General features: G+C 34.0%; 1 protein-coding gene across 1 annotated transcript in view; it reads right to left on the bottom strand.

Moving 5' to 3' along the window:
* The window catches only part of LOC140449456 (uncharacterized), a 32,726-nt gene extending 10,594 nt beyond the window's left edge, over positions 1–22,132 (bottom strand). Inside the window, exons 1-3 of the mRNA XM_072542631.1 lie at positions 22,005–22,132; positions 2,985–3,113; positions 2,864–2,899 (exon numbers count right to left, since the gene is read on the bottom strand). Of these exons, the coding sequence (XP_072398732.1) occupies positions 2,864–2,899; positions 2,985–3,113; positions 22,005–22,076 (237 nt within the window). The 5' untranslated portion in view covers positions 22,077–22,132. The remainder of the gene's footprint in view (positions 1–2,863; positions 2,900–2,984; positions 3,114–22,004) is intronic.
* Between the last annotated feature and the right edge of the window lie 521 nt (positions 22,133–22,653).

Raw genomic sequence — 22,653 nt, 5'->3', positions numbered from 1 at the left:
CCAGTAAAGCTTTTGACTGAGTCTGGCACGAAGGTTTAATGTATAAAATGATCGAGTATGAAAATGCATGTCTTATTGTATTGTACCTAGAAAACACAGGGTTCAGAGTTTGTATAGGACCAACCCTGTCCGAAGTCAGAACCATGGAGGCTAGAGTACCACAGGGAGCAGTGTTGTCGCCTTTTATGTACACCGTAGATGTCACTTTATCTAGATAAATAGCTGACATCCACAATATAATTTCTACAGATACTACCTTCCGTAAGATTTTTAAAAAGAACCTTAAACCCTGGGCAAATCGAACAGCAATAAAAAAATTAATCAAAAACGACATCTATGGCAGAAATTTTAACATACTGGGCTTCTCAGTGATTTTCAAAGAACTTACAAACATCTCTAAAAACTCTAAGACAAAATTTTAAAGAAAGTATTATTGAAAGTGGTAACATTCTACAAAATGTCTACAAATACATACGATCCTCCTTGACGTCTAAATTCTTTCAATTCCTCTACTTTAAAAACCTATTCACAATTTATGCTCTTCTAACAAAAAAATCTCCTAAAAGTCTCTCTTTAGTATTTTCACAGGTTTTACTAAAGAATCGAATGATTGCTATCTACCTGCTACCTGCTATTAAATGTAATTGTGTTGGCTCATACTTACAGCAAGTTGAATTTACAGTCAACCATGATCATATCAAACAATACTTAATTAAACTTTGCGCAGTCGCTTGACCTGGTTTAGACGATTTAACACCAAAACTATTAAAAAGATGCGCAGACACGCTTGAATAACCTTAATGTTAATTATGCAAACTTTTGTATTTAGAATTTAGTTGGAAATTAGCATCCGTCATCCCTATGTTTTTAAAAGGCAACAATCTAGACCCAACAATTATCTTCCGATTTGCTTACTGCCAGTAGTTGGAAGTCATGGAAGCCAATATTTTCGTCGATATGACCAAATTTCTTCTCCAGGAACATGTTATTACAACTCCAACAACATGAATTTTTATCTGGTCGCTCTACTCTAAATAATCTCCTACATGTGTTAACGATTGAATGTCACCCCTTAACAGTTCACAGCCGGTCGACGTTCTTTATCTAGATTTCTCTAAGGCCTTAGACTATGTACCCAAGCGCAGACTTCTACGTAAGCTAGAAAAATCGGCGTTAGCGGTACCTTATTTCGTTGGATAGATAATTTACTGACAGATCGACACTACAAAGTAAGAGTTGGCAAATCTTTCTCTCAAGATATGTTAGTGAAAAATGAAGTGCTTTAGAGTTCTGTTCTTGAACCTCTGTTTTTCATGGTTTATACCAGCGAACTAAGTGTTCCTAGTAGCTACTACCCTTAAATGCGAAACATGTGTAGGTAGTATTTCAAATTGGTAAAAATAACTTACTTGTGCCGTGCTTTACTAACGGACAATCGTTAGATTCTGTGTTCCCGTATAACGACCTTGACGTTATTGTAAACAGCAGCCTAACTTGGTCCTACCATTTTACTTGTATTTGTAAACGTGCAAACTCCAGATTATCTCTTATTTGGAAGTGTTTTTGAAGAGTTTCAGTGCAGTTATTTTATAAACTTTACACTGTTTACATAAGACTTATTCTTGAATACGCTAAACAAATGTGGTATCTTGATTTGGTTCGAGACAAATCTTTGTTGGAAAACGTTCAAAGAAAAGCCACTTAAATTTCTTTCTGACCGAGAAGACCTTCTGATACAGAAATACTTGACGTGGCTAACCTAACTTCTTTTGAAATTCGCCAACAAGGTAAATACTTACCACATATAAAATAATATAATTCAAATTTCGATGAAATGTTTACCATAAATCCCTTAGAAGTAATCAGTTTTAATGTAAAAAAGAACACTTTTCTACAAGCTCAAGACAGAACTTGCTACCAAATAGAGTTATTGAGAGCTGAAATAAATAACCTTGATGATAACAGTGTCTCTGCTCCCTCTTTAAACGAGTTTAAAAACATACTCGACAGTCATCATCATCATCATCATTCAATATTTGCTTATCCACTACTGGACATAGATCTCCCTCATAATTTTCCATCTATTTCGATCTTGTGCCTCTTGCATCAAATTCCTATGACAACGTTTTAGATCGTCAGTCCAACGTGTTGGTGGACGACCTCTGCTTCGGTAGGCATCATCTCTAGGTCTCCATTCCAGTATCCGCTTTGTCCATCTATAATCTGTCATTCGAGCTACGTGACCTGCCCAGTTCCATTTTAGTATTGCTACTCTCTCTACTGCATCAGCCACTCCTGTTCTTTGTCGTAGCTGGCGATTTGGGATCTTGTCTCGTAGTGAAATGCCCAACTTAGCACGCTCCATCGTCCTTTGACACACACGGATCTTTTGAACTGTTCTCCTTGTCATGGTCAACGTTTCCGCACCGTAAGGTAACACTGGCAAAACACACTGATTAAACGTTTTTCTTTTACAGTACTTGACAGTACCTATATTTAAAATATAATTTTTTAGGTTTAATTGTAATTTTGTAATTTACTAGTAGATTAATAATGCAATTTCTTTGTTTTTAGCATAATTGTCCCTCTGCGTTTGATTATGTATTATAATAATAATAATGTTAATTTACGGAACAACATGCAAACCAAACGGTTCATAAGCCAAAATACTTCATTAACGCAAACTCTCTACATTAGACGGTCTGTGTGGATGTCCGTTTCCTACAACATAAGATGAGAAAAAAGTGATTGAATTCACTATCAGAGAAATATTGTACAAACTCTTTTTTAAATTATTTTATTGTATTGCCTCATCATTCACAAAAGAAGCACATCAAGCAGAATATAATAAACTATCACTTACCGCTCTGCATTGGAGCCAAGCACAGGTTGCATAGTTCTAAAAAATAAAAGCAATCAACTAGCTTTATAAAATTATTTAATTTACAGGAAAATATTCAAACATAAAACACTTAATTAAGTACCTTAACCTCATCCCCTTGGTCAAAATTTCCTTCTCTTAATTGATCTATTTGGTCTTCAGTGGCACCTGTTAGTACTTTACAGTTGTTGTGGACAGATGTGCGTACCTTGTTCATGTGTGGACCAAGTTTCTAAAAATAAAAAAGAATGTCGTAATATACTGTTTTATATAGTACACCGGTACTTTTTGATATTTTCTGGTAATTTACAAGTATTGAATATATCGCGCTAAAACTATACAAAAATATTTTATTTGAACACATATAATGGACAAATTTGACAGGATCAAAAAAAGGACTTATTTACTTATTGTTAACGTAGTTAACACCAACAAAAAAAATCAATGCAACCACAAGACGATACAGAAGTCATAATGGCGACCTATTAACAACAAGGAAATACGTATTGAATAGATGGGTGTAATACTTTAACCAAGCACTTAATATAGAGGAAGAAGAAGAAAACCTGAACGACGAAAAATATGAGGTAAGGGGAACAGACGAGAGAAAAGAGAAACTACCAACGGTTCTTGAAGTTAGAGATGCAGTTAAAAAGCTAGCCAGACACAATTCACCCGGAATAGATAATCTCCAAGTTGAACTATATAAAAAAGGAGGCCATGATATCTTAATGGCATTATAGCAGATTATAAAAGAAATATCGACACAAAGATCCCTCCCCAATGATTGGAATATTAGAATACTTTGCACCATATACAAAAAAGGAGATATATTTGAATGCTCTAATCACAGAGGAATTAAGCTTTTAAATACAGAGTATAAAATATTTTCCACAGTACGATGTCATCGTATAGCACCATATGCAGAACAGATAGTAGAAAAATACCAGGCTGGTTTTAGAGGTAGTAAATTGACAATTCATCAGATTACAACCCTGAAACAAATTTTGGAAAAAACACTGTAATATGACATTGATACTCATCACATATTTATAGACTACAAAGCAGCCTACGACTCTGCGAATAGAAGAAAAATGTTCAAAGCAATGAAAGACCTAGGAATACCAAATCATTTGGTAAATTTAACAAAACTAACTTGTGGGAGCCTTGTAACTGGCTCCCTACATAAGAGGGTTGGAAATCTTTTGATTCCAAGCCTTACTTCAAAGGACTTGCGAGTGAATGTATCTCCATAGGTTTGGTTCTTCAGTGACCGTTGAAGGATAAGGATTGTTAATGTGAGCAAATATAGCTCCAGAGAAGTAAAATTTTACTTTTAATTTTATCGATTTATAATTAAATCTTTTTAGAGTAAGAGAGACCCAACACGGCCGTAGCTGACTATACAATATCAAATAATTCTTTCTTTATAACACGCAAAAGAGAAAACCGTTATGAAAAAAATGCCCGATTTCGACGTAGAGAAATATTTTATACGTGAATTGGGAGTGTTTTAAAATGCACATGCCTCAAGGTCGATGTGTGAGAATAAACTAATAAAATACTACTTGATGCGTAAAAGTGAAGATTACCCCTCTTTCATTTAGGTGTGAAAACTATTTCAGAGGCTGTGGCGCCAATGAGTCGGGTATCCCGAGAGCAAACTTGATAAATTGACTATTTTACTTATTCTACACTAAGAAAAGTCTAAAAAATTACATTTTTATTTTATATTTTAAAAACAATATGTTCATTTCTGGAACATAAACTGCCCGCGTTGAAGTATTTACTTCAAAACGAAAGAAAGAGTGATTTGAGAAAGTAAGCAAACTTAACTTAAATGTAATTTAAGAAATAACTATTCCTAAACTAGAGTAATACATATAAATGTGACAAAATTTAAAATTTTAATTTTCTACTTTGTACACAGGAAGAGGACAGAGTTTTGTAATGGGTCTGTTAAAATATCCATCTCTAGTCTTTATTTTAACACTACGGACCTTATAGTCCTTACCAGTAAACAATTCAACAATTCTTGCCAATGGCCATTGTAGGGGTGGAACTTTATCTTCCTTATTTTCAAGACAAGAAAATTCTCGAAAAAAGTGCGCCTTTTGCAAAAAGTTTATTAATAAATTTTCAGCATTTTTTGATTCTGAAACAGAGAAGGGTCCAACATATTTTTTATTTGGAAACTTGAAATTCTGAATGTACCTGAGAATAAGTGCGATACTGCGTTGTAGTTTTGAGAAGTTTGAAAATTTGAGAGATAAATTTTCAATGAAACTTATTGGGCTTTCTTGTGCTAGATGAACTATTTTCTTTTCCTCGGGTATTTTACTTACATTTGGTTTTGAATCATGAGAAGTTAAATCTAAGTCATAATTAAGTAGAAATGAGAGACCTTGAAACCAAAATTTTGAGTTTAGAAGTTCAGGAGCAGACATGGCTCTTGACGCAATATCTGCGGGGTTTTGTTTTGACTTTATATATCGCCACTTAAATTGTGGGTTTCCTTGTATTTCAGAAACTCTATTTGCAACAAACTGTGACCATCTCGACCTATGTGAGCCTAACCAAGCAAGTACGATTTCTGAGTCCGTCCAGCAGCTTATTAAGTCTATTTGAGCTAATTTATTATTTAGAATTTCAACTATTCTTTTAGTGAGTTTGCTGCATAAAACAGCACCCATAAGTTCTAACTTAGGTAAAGTTAATGTTTTTATTGGAACTACCCTACTTTTAGAGGTGATGAGTGTGGAAGAGACATTTCTTGAGCTATAAGTAACTCTAATATATATGCAGCTGGCGTATGCCTTTTCACTAGCGTCGGAAAATGCGTGTATTTGCATACTACATATATAATTTTCAATAAAAAAAGGTCTGTGAATTTTTAAATGTTTTAGTGCTGAAATATGTTTGAGAAAACTTAACCATTCATTTAAGAGTGTAGAGTCTAAACTTTTATTCCACTGAATTTTTGAAAGCCAATTTTTTTCCATTATTATTTTTGCAGTTACTATTACAGGATTACTTAATCCCTTGGGGTCGAAAAAACTTGCGATTATCGAGAGCACTTGTCTCTTAGTGTAGGAATCTTTTATTTCGATTTCTGGTACTGAAATAGAGAAACTATCTAATTTAGAGTCCCAACAAAGACCTAATATTTTATTGGAATGATTTTCTGGAGATATGACATACGTAGAGTCAGTTGAAAATTGTGAAATATTTTCTAAAAAATTGTGGTGAATTTGAACACCATTTGTGAAGAGATATGCCTGCCTTTTGTAGCAGTGCAGTGATTTGCTCATGCGCAAGTGTGAGTGTTTCAATACTATTTGTACCATATAATATGTCATCAATATACCAAAAATTAATGAGCATATCATAAGCGAGAGGATATTCTTCCTTATGCATGTTTGCGAGTTCAATTAAACATCGTGTGCTAAGGAAGGTAGCTGGTTTCGTTCCATAGGTAACTGTTTCCAATTGTATACATTTTAACAGCTCCGAGGGAGAGTTGCGCCACAAAATATTTAATAAGAAAGTTTGGTTGGGGTTAATTCTGATTTGTCTAAACATCTTTTTTATATCAGATGTGAACACATACTTAAAGAGTCTAAAATTGACTAAAGTGTTAAATAGTTCTGGTTGTGTGGTATAACCCTTTAACATAATATCTTTAAGGCTAAAACCAGAAGTGATTTTCATGGATGCGTCAAAAACTACGCGCAAACGAGTTGTGAGAGAAGTGTCTTTTTCTACATTGTGGTGAGGCAAGAAATATTTGTTTTCTGAGTGTACATTCTGCAGAGACAACGGAACATATTTTGCATGTCCTAATTCAACATACTCATCTATAAAATATTTATATTGTTTGTAAAGAGAATCATTTTTTGAGAATTTGTTCTCCAAATTTCATTAGGCGTGCATAGGGGTAAATCTACTTGGAACTGTCCATTCGGTAGGATTTGTGTTGTGGCTTTAAATATTTTCTCAGCCTTTTCATTATCAGGACTTAAACGCTTTATTTCGGGAACTTCTTCAATGTCCCAAAACCTTTGGAGAAGATTATTTATATTTTCTTCTTCAGTGTGAGATTAAACAAATAAAGAAATATGATTAGAGTGTGAATAGTTACAGTTTGAGTGAGAGTGCATCTTTTTCTTAGATGAGAAACTTGTGGAGATAGGTTACCGAACATGACATATCCTAAATAAGTGTTTTGAAGCACTGGAAGACCTGCTCCAATATGAATTAAACCCTCCTTTAATAGATCACAGAAATTTCTGCACCTAATAAGAGATCGATTCTCCCTGGGGAGGAGTAAGAGGGATCACTGAGCTTTATGCCAGCTGGTATTTTTATTTTGCTACGGTCTAGAGGTACCTGAGGTATTTTACACGTAATATTATCCAAAACTGCACATCATACTTCAAATTTCATATCATTGTTTTTATATGGGAAAAATTCAATGTTTACCATTTCATTTGAGATGGAACAATTTTGAGAGATTGTGGAAATTTGTAATCTTTTATTAGTGGTAGAGTAATTTAGTTTATTTACTAAATCTTTTGTTGCAAAGCTCGATTGAGATCCATTATCGAGAAGACATCTTGCGTGTACAGGTTGTCCACTTTCAGAGTAAATTGTTACCAGCGCTGTGGCTAGCAAAACTTCGAGATGCAAGATGAATTTTGACTTTGTGTGTCTGAGAGTAGACAATTTTCATTTGTCTGAGTGCTTAAGTGAGTAGAAGTGTTCGGTGATTCACTATATGAATGTGGAGAATTAATTCTTTGAGTAACTTGGGCATTATTACTTCTTTGAGGAGCATGAAAATGACTTTGAGAGATATGTGGTGCACTATGGCGAGTTTGTGAATCACCCTATATACTTGCGGACGATTGAGAGATTTGTGGTGCATTAAAGCGTGATTGTTGCCTATTAGCGTGACTTTGATTACCATCATGTGAATTTGAAGCACTTTGATTGCTTCGAGTGGGAGAGAATAAATTATTTTCATGAGTGTGAGAAAAATTATTTTCTTCATGCAGAAGTGTATTGTGCTTTTTATTGCAAATTTTACATGTGTATTTAGAGATACATTTATCAGTAAAATGCTTAGTGCCAAAACAATTTCTGCAAAGCTGTGCTTGCTTTACAAAATTAAACCTTTCTCGAGAATTTGTGTCTTTAAATAAGTTACACTGATATATTTTATGACCAGTTTGTTTACAAAATATGCAATTTTGATAGCTAGATTTATTATTATTTATAGTGGAAATATAAGCAGTTTTTTGAGTGACTTTATTATTAAACTTTGACTGAGCTTCAGTGTAATTAAGTTTCTCTAAAACATCACATCTTTTTTCTAAAAATTCAAAAAATTGTTTGAGTGGTGGAACATTCTTAGAACCTACTTCATATTCGAAAGCCTTGTGAGAAGCAAAATCTATTTTTTCTAAAAATATTTCTATTAAAAGGAGGTCCCAATGTTCAATTGGAACTTCGAGATTACTAAGAGCTTGAAGCGTTTGCTTTGTGTGTACAAGAAAATCTCTTAGTACCTGAGGAGTGCATTTAACTAGAGATTGAGACTTTAACAGCCTTTTATAAGAGTACTAATCACTCGTGATTTGTCATCATATCTTTCTTTTAGGGTTTTTATAGCGATAGCAAAATTTGCATCTACTACTTCGATACTGCTAATTAAGTTTAAAGGTTCTCCTTTGAGGAAAGATTTTAAATATATAAACTTTTGTACATTATTTAAACTTGAATTGTTTGTGATCAAAGTTTCAAATAGTTGAAAGAATTCATTGAATTTTGAGAAATTTCCGGAAAAGGTTTTGATGCTAATTTCAGGCAGCCTCGCACTGGAAACAGCATTATTATTTGAGCTAGGTGCTTTATTTTCTGTTAAATTTAATTCTATTATTTTTCTTTGCAAACCTTTGAGTGTGTTGAAGCATTTTTCTGCAACATTTGCTCGATCAGACGATTGTTGGTCGCTGTCATCAGTCTGTTCGATTTCTAATTGAATTTGTTCATATTGTGTGAAAAAATTAAAAAGTTTTTCTTTCCTATTTTCAAAATCAAGTATTTCGTTTTTTGTGTCTTTATTGGCTATAAACCATTCTGAGATACGTGTAATTGATGCTTTAAGTGATTTGCGCTTTTTCTTTAAAGCTTCCATTTTTTATTTAAAGTGAATTTATTTGCAAATATATACTGAACGAGAAATAAGAGTGAATTATTTTGTTTAGTGAAAATGTCTTTTTCAACTAAGACGCGATTTTAATTTTAATAGAGTATTTTTACTAGAGTGATAAAACAAATATTTTTCTTGAGAGCGGGCTGTGAGACAATCTGTATAATAAATAATTGTCAGCTATCTTTAGCGATATTGAGAAGAAAGATCTGTTGTCAAATCAAAGCCATTAGTTAATATAAATATTAATAAACAAATAAAAGTCGAGACAAATATCTACCAAATATAAATTATGTGCATGCAGTGATTATAGAAAATATAGAAAGAGTTTTAACATCACCAAATGTTTTTCAAGTATCCAATTTAATTACCGCTGTCGCTTACCAACGCATAACGCACTTTTCACAAAACACACGTGTCTAATATTGAACGAAGGTCAACTTGTGCAATCTTTCTTCTAGGGACGAAAAACCATTATTCTTTCTTCTTGTTGCTCTCCGGCGTGTGTAGTCCTTTTCTTTCTTCAGTCCTGTTTCATCAAATAATCTGTGCTCGATAGGACCACGAAATGTGGGAGCCTTGTAACTGGCTCCCTACATAAGAGGGTTGGAAATCTTTTGATTCCAAGCCTTACTTCAAAGGACTTGTGAGTGGATGTATCTCCATAGGTTTGGTTCTTCAGTGACCGTTGAAGGATAAGGATTGTTAATGTGAGCAAATATAGCTCCAGAGAAGTAAAATCACTTTTAATTTTATCGATTTATAATGAAATCTTTTTAGAGTAAGAGAGAACCAACACGGCCGTAGCTGACTATACAATATCAAATAATTCTTTCTTTATAACACGCAAAAGAGAAAACCGTTATGAAAAAAATGCCCGATTTCGACGTAGAGAAATATTTCATACGTGAATTGAGAGTGTTTTAAAATGCACATGCCCCAAGGGCGATGTGTGAGAATGAACTAATAAAATACTACTTGATGCGTAAAAGTGAAGATTACCCCTCTTTAATTTAGGTGTGAAAACTATTTAAGAGGCTGTGGCGCCAATGAGTCGGGTATCCCGAGAGCAAACTTGATAAATTGACTATTTTACTTATTCTACACTAAGAAAAGTCTAAAAAATTACATTTTTATTTTATATTTTAAAAACAATATGTTCATTTCTGGAACATAACTGTTGAAAAAGTTCAAAGTAGAGTACGAATTCAGAGGGAACTGTCTGAACCTAATAACAGGCTGCAACAGGGAGACCCCCTCTCCTGTATACTCTTAAATCTGACTCTGGAAAAAATAATACGTATGCTACAAATCATAACCACTGGTTCAATATATAATAAATCAGAGCAAATCCTGGCCTATGCTGATGATATCAATATTGTTGGGAAAGCCGAAAACGCTGTACGAGATACGTATATAGCATTAAAAGAATCAGCTAAAAAAATGGGTTTATTAATAAACACCAACAAAACGAAGTATATGAAAATAAGCACGCAACGACAAATACTACGACCACTTGTTATAGAAAACGACATCATCGAAGCAGTGAACGAATATGTATATCTGGGAGCGCTCCTGAACACTAAAAATAATATTAATCCCAGATGCTATTTTGGGCTCAATTACCTCCTTAAATCCACAATTATATCGAGAAATGCAAAAAGTAAACTCTACAAAACAATAATACGCCCAGTTCTAACATATGGTTTAGAGACCTGTACTCTAACAAAAAATAATGAAAATATATTACGATGTTTTGAAAGAAAAGTACTAAGGCGATACAAATTCAAACTTTATAGAATATACCAGGAACCTGATATCGTAAAACATATTAAGATATGACGTCTGAGATGGACAGGGCTGGATGGAATAAAATGACCCAGCTAGAAAACGCTTCTTGAGAGACCCACTGGTCAGAGAAGAAGAGGAAGACCCAGAACAAGGTTCCTTGATAATATCGATGAAGACATGAGAAATATGGGAATCCGTGATTTACAGAATGGTTTAATAATTGCTTCGTTCCAGAAGTAGAAGCCTATATCAAGGAAAAATCTCTTGAAGTAGAAGATGCCAAGAGATGCCAGAATAAAACAATATGAAGAAACAAAAATATCGGGAAAGAAATAAAAGACAAAATTTACAGTCATCAGACCAATAATTAGATATGCGGCAGAAACACGACCTGACACAAAGGATGAAAAGAATGTTAGAAACAGCAGAGATGAAAACTATTAGAAAAATTGATGGTACTACACAAGCATAAAATGGAACGCTTATATAAGCCTAATGACAACAAATAGAGTAGTAAAGACGGCGAGAGACTCTTCCCCAATTAAAAGACAATTGGTAGAAAGAGCAAGAAAACTGTGGAATGACTCGAGCTTACTGGAGATATTTGGAAAAACAGCGAGCGCCATGTCTACATAAAAAGAAAGAAAACGAGACATTTAAACAAAAAAAAATTATATTTCTAATGAAATATTCTCACGTCCTAGTCAGTTTTCCTACCCTCCTTCATTTTTAAAAGACCTATCCAACGACGGTTAATTCGACAGCAGTTTTGTCTAGTGTTAGTTTTTGCTTTATGCTAATTCTTATCACATTTCGTTATTTTTTTTGCACAGTAATTTCTCTTCCTGTATTACAGGAATTAGCAAAGCAAAGCTTTTTATTTTAAAATGGTGACATGGAGCATGGAGTATGAAACCCACACAGATATATTGGCTATATGACTGCAGTCAGACCTATCATTACCTATGCCGCACTAATATGGTGGTCCAAATGATAACCAAAGTCCACCAAAGACAAAATGAATAAGCTACAATGACAAGCATGTTTAACCCGACGTTACACGAGTTTTCTATTATAACGTAGTTGCACGCGTGTAAGCATCGCCAACACAGATACAAACGCAACCAAAACGTTCTTTGTCGAGGCCATTTTGATGACTACTTCAATTAATATTGAAGGACTATCAGCAAATAAAGAAGATCTACTGTCTAATATGTGCAAAGAACATGGTGTCGATGTCCTACTGGTTCAAGAAACCCATCGAGGTACTGCAAGCCGCAGACCAAGGATTCGAGGTATGAGACTTGTACTGAAGAGACCACAAGACCAGTATGGTAGCGCAGTCTTCGTCAGACCAGATACTTGTACGGTACGGTAACGTCCATCTACAAACCACCAAACGCTGACTTTTGTTTTTGAGGAACTGGATAAATTTCAATCACAGCAAATAAAATTCATATTGGGCGACTTTAACTGTTACAGTATCGCGTGGGGGTATAACGAAACAGACTCCAATGACGAAGAACTAGAAAATTGGACTGAAAACATGAACCTTAAACTTATTCATGATCCAAAACAGACCGCGTCTTTCAACAGCGGCAGATGGCGCAGAGGTTACAACCCAGACAATATACTTGTCAGCGACAGGATTGGAGACCAGGTGACAAAAATTGTTGGAAGCGCCCTCTTTAAGAGAAGGTTCAATTTCAATAAATCAAAATGGGAAAAATTCGCTGAAGCATAAGATCAAGAAGTTTCCCAACTAGAGCCGTGCTCTAATTCATACGATAAATTTGTACCAATCGTAAAACAAATATCACGAAAATATATCCCTAGAGGTTGTCGAACCGAATATATAGCGGGGCTAAATGAAGAATCTGAACCCCTGCTTAAAAGATACGAGCAGATATATGAAGATGATCCCTTTTCGGAAGCAACAATACAGGCCGGAGAGGAAGTGCTACATGCGATACCCGCCAACAGAACGAACAGGTGGTGCAAGCTGGTCACGAGTCTAGACATCATGGAACAAAACAACAGACGCGCTTGGAAATTAATTCGGAATCTTCGCAACAATCCTGCCACCCCGGCACCCAATCTGACAAAAGTCACACCCGATCAGATAGTCCATTGTCTCGTGACAAATAGTAAGACGACATCAAGGAAGAAACAAAGTGAGAGTAGAACCAAATATTGACGAAGAAGAGAATGTTCTAGGTACTTCCTTTTTTATGGAGAAGATGAGAGGTGCGATCCACCAAATGAAAGATAATAAAGCGGCTGGCCTAGACGATATACGAACAGAACAAATAAAGCACTTTGGACCGAAAACCCTAGAGTGGCTCGTAAAAATGATGAACTGTTGCGTCCGTACATTATAAATCTCCAAAATCTGGAGGAAAGCTAGAGTGGTAGCTCTCTTAAAACCGAGAAAGGATCCTGCGGATACAAAAAGTTTTAGACCTGTCTCTCTTCTGTGTCACCTTTTCAAGGCGTTCGAAAGCATGATACTAAACCAATTCGCTGAATCTGTGGACACTAAAATTATTCTTGAACAAGCAGGGTTTAGACCCGGAAAATGCTGCTGCAGTCAAGCTCTTAATCTCACCCAACATATCGAAGATGGGTTTGAACGTAAAGAAATAACAGGAGTAGCGTTCATAGACCTGACTGCCGCCTATAACACAGTTAACCATCAACGCCTACTGGTAAAATTCTACGAAATTACAAAAGGTTTCCGAATAACAAGGTCTAAAAGAAATGTCTTCTCCAGAATAGACGTTTCTACGTAATGCTTCAGTGCAAGAACAGTCGGTGGAGGGATCAAAAAAATGGATTCCCACAGGGAAGTGTCCTCGCGCTATTGCTATACAACATTTACACCAACGACCAACCCAAAAACCAACAAACAAAACAGTTTATTTACGCGGATGATACAGCTGTGGTAGCTCAGGGAAGTAGCTTCAATGAAGTAAAACTGACAGATGCCCTAGAAGACTTAGCACTATACTACGACGAAAACCATCTGAAACCCAATCCTACAACAACCCAGGTGTGTGTTTTCCACCTTAGAAACAAGCATACCCGAAGGACACTGGAGGTGGAATGGCGTGGTCAGATGCTGAAACACAATTAGACGCCAAAATACCTCGGCGTACGTATGGACAGAACTCTGTCTTATTATTATTATTTTTAGCTTTTAGACTTGCTTAAGGAAGTTTAAAAAGTATCTGAAAAAATGTTTAAAAAAATCTTAATCCTAAAATATTGATTTTATTAATGTTCTACATAAAGGACAGATGTAGGTTGTTGATCTTTTAAATCAAAAATAATGTCCTTCTCATAGGACTCTGGTTGCCTATATTACGAGATTAGTAAAGGTAAAAAAATTAAAGAAGTTAATATGTCTTTTATTTATGAGACTACAAAAACAAGATTCATTCTTATAAACAAAAAATGTACATACTATAAATGTTTGAAATAATAAAAATATAAAATTTATGCATTTTCGCGAAAATCACTAAAACAACGTCTTGCAGTTGTAAAACATTGAAAATTTTTTGCAAAATATTGTTGTTTTCATGAAACAGCCATCTTTTCTGCATCTGTTTTGTTTAGAGACATAATGGCATATGTATTGCTTTTTGTTGCCTTCGTATAACTGATGGTAAAGGAGTAATAGGCGTTCTTCTGTGTTTAAGGTTAGGCATTAATTGAACTATATCTGCTTCATCGCTATCGCAATCGTTGGCCATATCATTTTGTTCAATTAGTTTCCCTCCTAATTTTATTTTATAGTGTCTCAATTACCAAATATTTTTACTGCCTTTACTTCTTTCACGGGGTATACAGTGATGAGTGTCTTACTACCCGGCAAAATAGCGGAAAGGATAGAAGACAGATTAAGTTGTGAGATAGTATGAGATAAGGCTAGTTATTGACGTGGCTATTTCACTTCAGTCATAATTATACGGATGACCTCGAAAATATTTTATTTTAATAATTTCTGATGTTAGAATAAATGATTGAATAAATTAAGATATATTATAGTAAAAAACAATAATTATTAGCGATTTTAAATTATTAATTTTTAAGTTGATTTAATAATAAAAATAACTTATAAATAAAAATAACTGAAATATTTGATTAAACTAAAGGTAGGTATGTTCTATCCTAAAACAATTGTGGGTGGAATTGGCGTAATAGTTAGAGACGTGGTCTAGTGACAAGAAGATTGGAGGTTCACTTCACACCAAGGATAAAATTTTTGTTTTAGTCAATCAAAAAATAGTAGAAAATATGATACATATTAGGTAAAAAGTTTTCGAAAAACTCATTATTTACAATTTATTCTTATTCCAATGTTAAAAAATAGAAATACAAAATAATTCAATTTCAGTTTTACAGTCTTCAGTTGTGATTGCAAAATAACCCGGTTAAGACTGTTTAATGCCAAATCCATCACTAAATTCTCAGTGTTAATATCAATTCCTCTGTACAGGTAATGATTTTCAAAACAATTAACAACATTGTAATGGATGCGCGCGAACAGCTGCCTGCTTTACAGCTAACCAAATCATCAAGCCATCAAAAATAATAACATACCGAGAAGTGTTTTTGCACGGTAAACAGAAACTTTTTATTGAAAAAACAATTCGTGAAAATGGTTTTAACCGTCGAGGAAAAAGTGCAAATTGTTGTCTGGCATGTGAATGGATTATTAGACAACATGATTAGACAACAATTTGTAAATATGTTTCCAAATAGGCCGGCTCCAGCACGATCAACAATTCAGTCTATTATACGTAATTTTTTTACTTATGGATCCGTGTTCACTCCAAGAGGAGTTTGTAGACGAAGGGAGGTAAATCCAGATTTGGAACTAAGGGACACTTTGATTTGTGCAAGTATTGAGCAAAATCCTGCCCAATCAACATCTCGTCTCAGAGAACAATATATATAATTTTAACATTTAGAGTAGGTAAAATTTTGAAAAGACATGGATACCGTCTCTATAAACTTCATAAATCCAACGAACAATTCCCTGGGGATCAATATAGACGTTTAGAATTTTGTCAAACTGCTATGGAAATGTCACATCAAGATGAACATTTTTTAGAGAACGTTTTGTTCGCCGATGAATGTACGTTTTCATTGCAGGGCCGTCACAATTCAATGAATGCTCGGTATTGGTCTCGAGGAAATCCTCGTCAGATTTATGTCGCTCGTACCCAGCGTCCTCGAAAAGTAAATGTTTGGGGAGGCATAATAGGGAATCATGTCATTGGTCCATTTTTTATAGACGGTATGTTGACTGGGCGGAAATACTTGGAACTTCTGCAAAATCAAATTGTCCCAGCCCTTTGTAATTTACCAATACCTTTCGATTCCATATGGTTTCAACACGATGGTTGTCCCGCACATAATTCTCGCATCGTCAGTGAATATCTCAGTGCGACTTTTCCTAATCGATTGATTAGTGGCCACGGAGATATTTTTTGGCCTGCAAGATCACCTGATCTTGCACCTTGTGAATTTTTTATGTGGGGATATATCAAGTCCAAGCTATATGGAATTGAAGACGATAGGCCTAATTCTCTCCAAGAATTAAGAGAAAAGATCTCTGATTCAATGAGAGTTATTAGTCCAGAAACATTAACTAATGTTAGACGAAACTTTTATAATAGATTGGGTTATTGTTCTGCTGCTAATGGAGGCTTATTCGAACATTTATTGTAAATACATTTCATTAGAATAATTTTTTTTTTATTTTTATAGAATTTCTACCTATTTAAATATTTTTGGAAGTACATTTATTTAGAACGTTCTTTTATGTTTGACATAAAAGAACGACTTTATTTTCGAAAGTACGACATTGTTTTTTCAATAAGATTTTCATGTTTTACTATAAATACTTCTAATAAAAACTAAAATAAATGTCTAGTGATTTAAAGCAAAACAATATAATGTCTGCATAATTTCAAATTTTTAAAAAAGTAAAACCTTCATGTGGGATTTGAACCCTGAGCGCCTGCATGAGAACATCGTGACTTGAACTCTGATCCATCAAACTTTTATATTTCTTCAGTGACAGTTTGGGATATTGTTCTGCTGCTAATGAAGGCTTATTTGAACATATTGTAAATACGTTTATTTACAAAAAATTTTTTATTTTTGTAGAATTTTTACTTATTTAAACATACTTTAAACGTTCTTTTAATTTTGAAGAATTTTTACTTTATTTTCGAAATACGGCGATACTTTTTTTTTCAATAAGATATTTGTGTTTAACTTTAAACACTTCTAATACTAGTAATGACTGACATTAATGTTTAACGATTCAAAGCAAAACGATCTCTGAATAATTTCAAATTATTAAAAAAAAAAAGAAAACCACATGTGGGTTTTGAACTCTAATCGTCTGCGACGCCTTTGTCGAATTCTTACCACTAATCCACGAAGCATAGTGATTATTCCGTGACAAGAGTGTATGAAACTCCTCACATCATAATAGAAATTATTCTTGGTTAATAACTTAAAACTTTAGATTAAATAATTACTATTAATTAAATTATTTTATTCACATTTTTGCTTTATTGTGGTCAATCAGTTTTTACTTTATGTGAAATTAAAAAATGGAAATACGTCACACATACGTTACACATAATAATTATGACCGAGGTGATTTAGCTCGAAGCTAACGTCTAAAAGTGTGAGACTATCGATTTATAATGTTAATTATAGGTTTCTACCGATTATTTCCCACCTCTACTACTTTTATCTCTTTTTATTTCATAACGTATTATATTTTCTATCTTTTGCGTTATTTTGCCGGTTCTTAAGGCACTCATCACTGTATATTTAAGTCAAGCGTTGACGACTGCTAAATCTATGAGCTGGCAAATAAACCGTATTGTCCATTTTTTGGTACAACTACGCGACGGATAATCGGCAAGCTTAAGATCTACTAAATCCACCCCACCCATATTTTTATTATACTCCTTAATTACTTCTGGCCGACAAACTTGTTCATAGGATTTTTTTTTTTTTTTTTTTGACCACCACTTACAATAATCTATATTCCCCGAGGAAAAAATAGTATATAAAATTATTACTGGTTTGTTGTCCATCTACCGTGTGATGGCCATTTTGCCATTATCTATGTTTTTGATTTCATAAGTACCCTTTAAATATTTTGAAAAAAGTTTTTCTGGTTGCATGAAACAATCTTTATGGATCTGGTTTTTCATAATGGTTCCAGTTCCATAAAGTTCGAGAAAATAATTGGGTACAAAGCTTTGTGGTAGTAAAATATCGGGTAAAAAAAATATCAGTAAAATATACAATAAAGCTGACTCTCCTAATCCAAAGCAGTCACTAGATAAATGTGGAAATGTTGAATCCCCTTGATATATAATTATATCACATACAATTCCTTGTGGAGTGGCTAGAAAAAAAGCTTTTAACCCTACAGAATTTGGTTTACTGGGACAATACTGACGAATTGGACATCTACCGCAGAATGGAATAATCATTTCGTCGATACTTAATGATTTAGTGGGTTCTTGAGCGTGACAACCTTCACATATCCCATTAAATAAAGGCCTTATTTTCCAAATCTTATTGCGTCTTTGTTCCACATTTATATCGAAATCAAAAACTACTTTTAATGAAGTTCTGATGGCATAAAAACGTTGACGGCTCATTGCTCCTGCAACAGTAGGGATTCTCCATTTTCCGCCCAATACATGTCTATTTGTGAATACTGCAAAGTTGACATTACCATCGTGATGCCGATAAAAACTTTGATTTCGCGTAAAGATAACCCCAAAGTTTTTCCTTTATTTGAAATAGCGGTTCTATTAGTGGAATTCACTATTTCCAAAAGAATATTATCATCAATATATTGGTAAAAAAGTGCATCCCACTGCCAGGAGTCTCTATCATTTAGTAAATATACAGGCTCTAGCAATGATGATACCTCCGGAGTAAATGTGACACACCATCTATCAGTTAAAGCGTCATTTTTATTAACTCTAGATTGCATACTTGTCGTTTGTCTACCTATTTCCACGTTCCTTTTTCTTGCAATACGGCCACGGCCTCGCTATCGTTCTAGTCCCTGTCCTCGTCTTAAGGAATGTCTTCCTCGTCCAGAAGAATGAGGTTGAGTTACAAAATACGTATCCGAAATAGCTGGCAAAGATACACATCTAGAAACATCGCTGGAATCACTTTCTTTTACAATAGGCGAAATAGATCTAGATGTTTTTTCAGAATTTGTTCCTCCTTCATCAGAACTGGATGTGTTGTTTTTATTTTCGAAATCTGGATCATTGTCATAGTCATCACTTAAAAAGTCATCATCCGATGCATCTGAATTATTGAGTAACTCTAATAATTCCTCCTCTGATAATGCTGAAAATAAAAAAACTGTAACCAGTAAATGTCCTATACGAAGTACATAAAAAAATGTTAACGTAGAGTGTTTGTCACCGTATGCCTACATAAAGGATATGTAGGCATACGGTAATAATGAGTAATAACATTTTATCTGTTATTACTCATTATTTGGTTATCTTTTTGAAAAACTATACTGTTTGCAACATTAATTTGCAACCTTTTAGGAACACAGTGAATAAAAAATGTGCTGCAAATTATATATAATCAAATAAATATTTGAAGATAGTACTTACCCTTTTTTCTCCAAACACGCTCACTACGACTGCTTTGTGAAAACAAATGAAATTATGCACGTGCTGTCGGTTAGGTAGTTTCAAAATATTCCAATAGAGTGCCACACAGGGATATAAACTTATTAAATTATTTTTAGGAGGCGCTACGAGAATTCAAATGTTATGTTCTACCAATAGTACATTTGCGGTCAGGAGGTTAAAGCATTGCTTTTTAATAGTTAATGCAGAGCTTATAACATGTTGTTATGATTTATCTATTGGTCGGGCTACCGCGTATATAAAGAAACTAAGAAGATTTCTGTCACACTTTTAATAGGCTGAATTCTCATTGTACAAATAAAATCGATAAATAAGGTCTTTAAAACCAGCATTTGATAAATAGTTTTTTATATATGAGACATGGGTGATCATAAAAACACAAAAAGAAAATTAGGAGTTTTCGGAAGACCGCCTATATGGGAAGCAGAAATTATAGGAAGTCAAGGCTCAATTTGGGATATAGTGTCATTAAAAGAAGAACTGATTGTTAGTACTAATGTTATCGCTTGATTTTTGCAATAAAAAAATTGGACAGTTCAACGTTGCTTGAAAAGCCAATTTCTGTGACATTTGATTTTAGTACATCATTATATCAATACTGTAGTGTACATATTTGCTATAATTTTAATAAAAATTTTTGAGACAAGTGGATTAGATGAGAAGAAACAATTGAGAAAACAAATAACATTGAGAGAATAGAGTTGGAACTAAGTATGTTTATCGGTGAAGTGTTCACATCTGTTATACAGCGCATAGCATGGCTAAAGTGGAGCTGGGGGCCTATGTGATTAAAATGGATGACGGGCGCTGGACCAAAAAAATTACAGTATGGCGAACACGAGCAGACAGAAGAAGCAGAAGTTAACCACCTTAACGATGGAAAGACAACGTCAAAAGAATCGCTGAGGATTGGCTGCAAGTAGCTTAAGACTGACAGAATTGGAAGAATTTAGGGAAGGCCTAAGTACAACTTTGGACATAAAAGGCTGGATGATGATGATACTATAAGTATTTAAGGCATGTGGTAGATATCGGAAAAGACAACAAATACATGGGGTTATAGAAAGAGTAGGTCTTACTTGGGCCTCATTTGGAACGTTAAAGCATATATTGAAGTCTGATAATTCCCGACTAAAACTAAAAAGTACACAGATAGTGAATAACTTACGTTTTGCAGACGATACAGTAATAATGACGGATAACAACAATGATTTACAGAACGTAATGCAACGCCTTAATTAACGCTGTCATGAGTACGAACTGCAGATAAATTTAAAGAAAACTAAATGCATGATCATGAATAAATTTGCACATGCAAATATCCAATTGACTATTGAAGATACTGCAATTGAGAGTGTTAATAACTATAAATACTTAGAAACATGGATAACATCAGATGTAGACAAAACCAAAGAAATTAAGACATTGGAATAGCACGTGCATCATGTATTAAACTTAAAAAGTTTCTTTGTTGTCGGGATATAAGGTTAGAACTACGCCTAAGAATGCTTCGATGTTACGTGTTCTCTACTCTTCTTTATGGTTTGGAAGCGTGGACACTAAAACAAGTCCATCTGAATAAGTTGGCCGCCTTTGAATTTTGGTATTACAGAAGATTCCTACGAATATCATGGATTCAAAGAATGCCAAACGTGGAAGTAACTAGAAGGATAGAAAATGAGGCGGAAATAATATTAACTATCAAAAGACGAAAACTTGAGTACTTAGGACAAGCGAAATGTGGGAAGACGAAGTATATCCTAGCTTAAGAACTTAAGGAAATGGTTTGAATGCAGTAAAGCAGAACTTTTCAGAGCGGCAGTTAACAGAGTCCGCATGCCATGGTGATTTATAACCTTCGATAGAAGATGGAACATAAAGAAGAAGAACCTGTTCTAACCTAAGATTCTGGATAAGGCAGTGTGCCATAAAAGATTGTTTAAAAATTACAGATAATGCAAATAAAGATATAAAGATCAAAGCTGGGACAAAATCAAAAGTACCGAGTTCTAAATCAAGTAATCAAGAAAAGACGGGGTGCTGTTATAGCTATTTTAAATTTAAAATTAAATTAAGCCGGAAATTTTGGTAACATGATGGATGAGCGGTGGACAAGAAAGATAGTCGAATGACCTCCGAAATACTAAACGTACAGAACTAGAGACGGGCCACCCAATAGATGGATCATAAAGGGAATTACTGGAAACTAGAAACTTAATAAAAAGTTTCACAAGTTAAACACAAGATATACGAGTGGCAAAACTTAAGAAGACCTACGTTCAGCAGTGGATAATTTGTACTTTTTAGGTAAATAGATAGATAGTTAGATATTTGTACTTACTAAGCAAGTGTAACAATCATATAAATAAAGAAATTATCTTACATCTGGAGTTAGAAATGCGCATCCACATTGTATACAGCAGAAGACGGCAAAACAAAAAACTATCTTGTTCATTTTTTAGGAGGCTATATTAAGGTCTAACAGTGACTAAAATGCTAAATAAAAAATTGCAAAATTGTTTCAAATATTTAGTAAATCATTTTGCGGGTGTAGCTACTATCGCATTATCTGCCGCAAACAAACAGGATGCAATTACAATATATTTTTATAGATTAATAATTAGGATTAAGAAAATGTAGATTAAATGCATTAATCTGAGAAATAATCAAAAATCATATCCTTTACGAAGTTCCTTTAGGCGCATTTTAAGTATATTGATAATAAACAGTTGTGCTTTACTGTTTTTTATTATTCATATTAGACTAGGCGGGATCTGTAGAAATTCAGACCATAATAGACATTTTCCATAGGAAGCTATTTTTTTGCTGGAATCCCTTCAGGATGTGCCCAATATCGATAATCACGATATGCGCCAGTCGCAAACCCTGTGCTAGATTTTTTATTTAACAAAATCTGAAATCAATTGAAAATTTCTCATTTTTTTGCTCCTATTTTCGTTTATAATTCGGAAAATATTGATCCTAAAGAAAAAATTATAAGAAGTTAAAAGTTTCGTTATTCAATTTTACAC

Source organism: Diabrotica undecimpunctata, chromosome 9 (genome assembly GCF_040954645.1).
Source record: "Diabrotica undecimpunctata isolate CICGRU chromosome 9, icDiaUnde3, whole genome shotgun sequence".
Taxonomy (NCBI): domain Eukaryota; kingdom Metazoa; phylum Arthropoda; class Insecta; order Coleoptera; family Chrysomelidae; genus Diabrotica; species Diabrotica undecimpunctata.
This window is presented reverse-complemented; position numbering and strand designations above follow the sequence as displayed.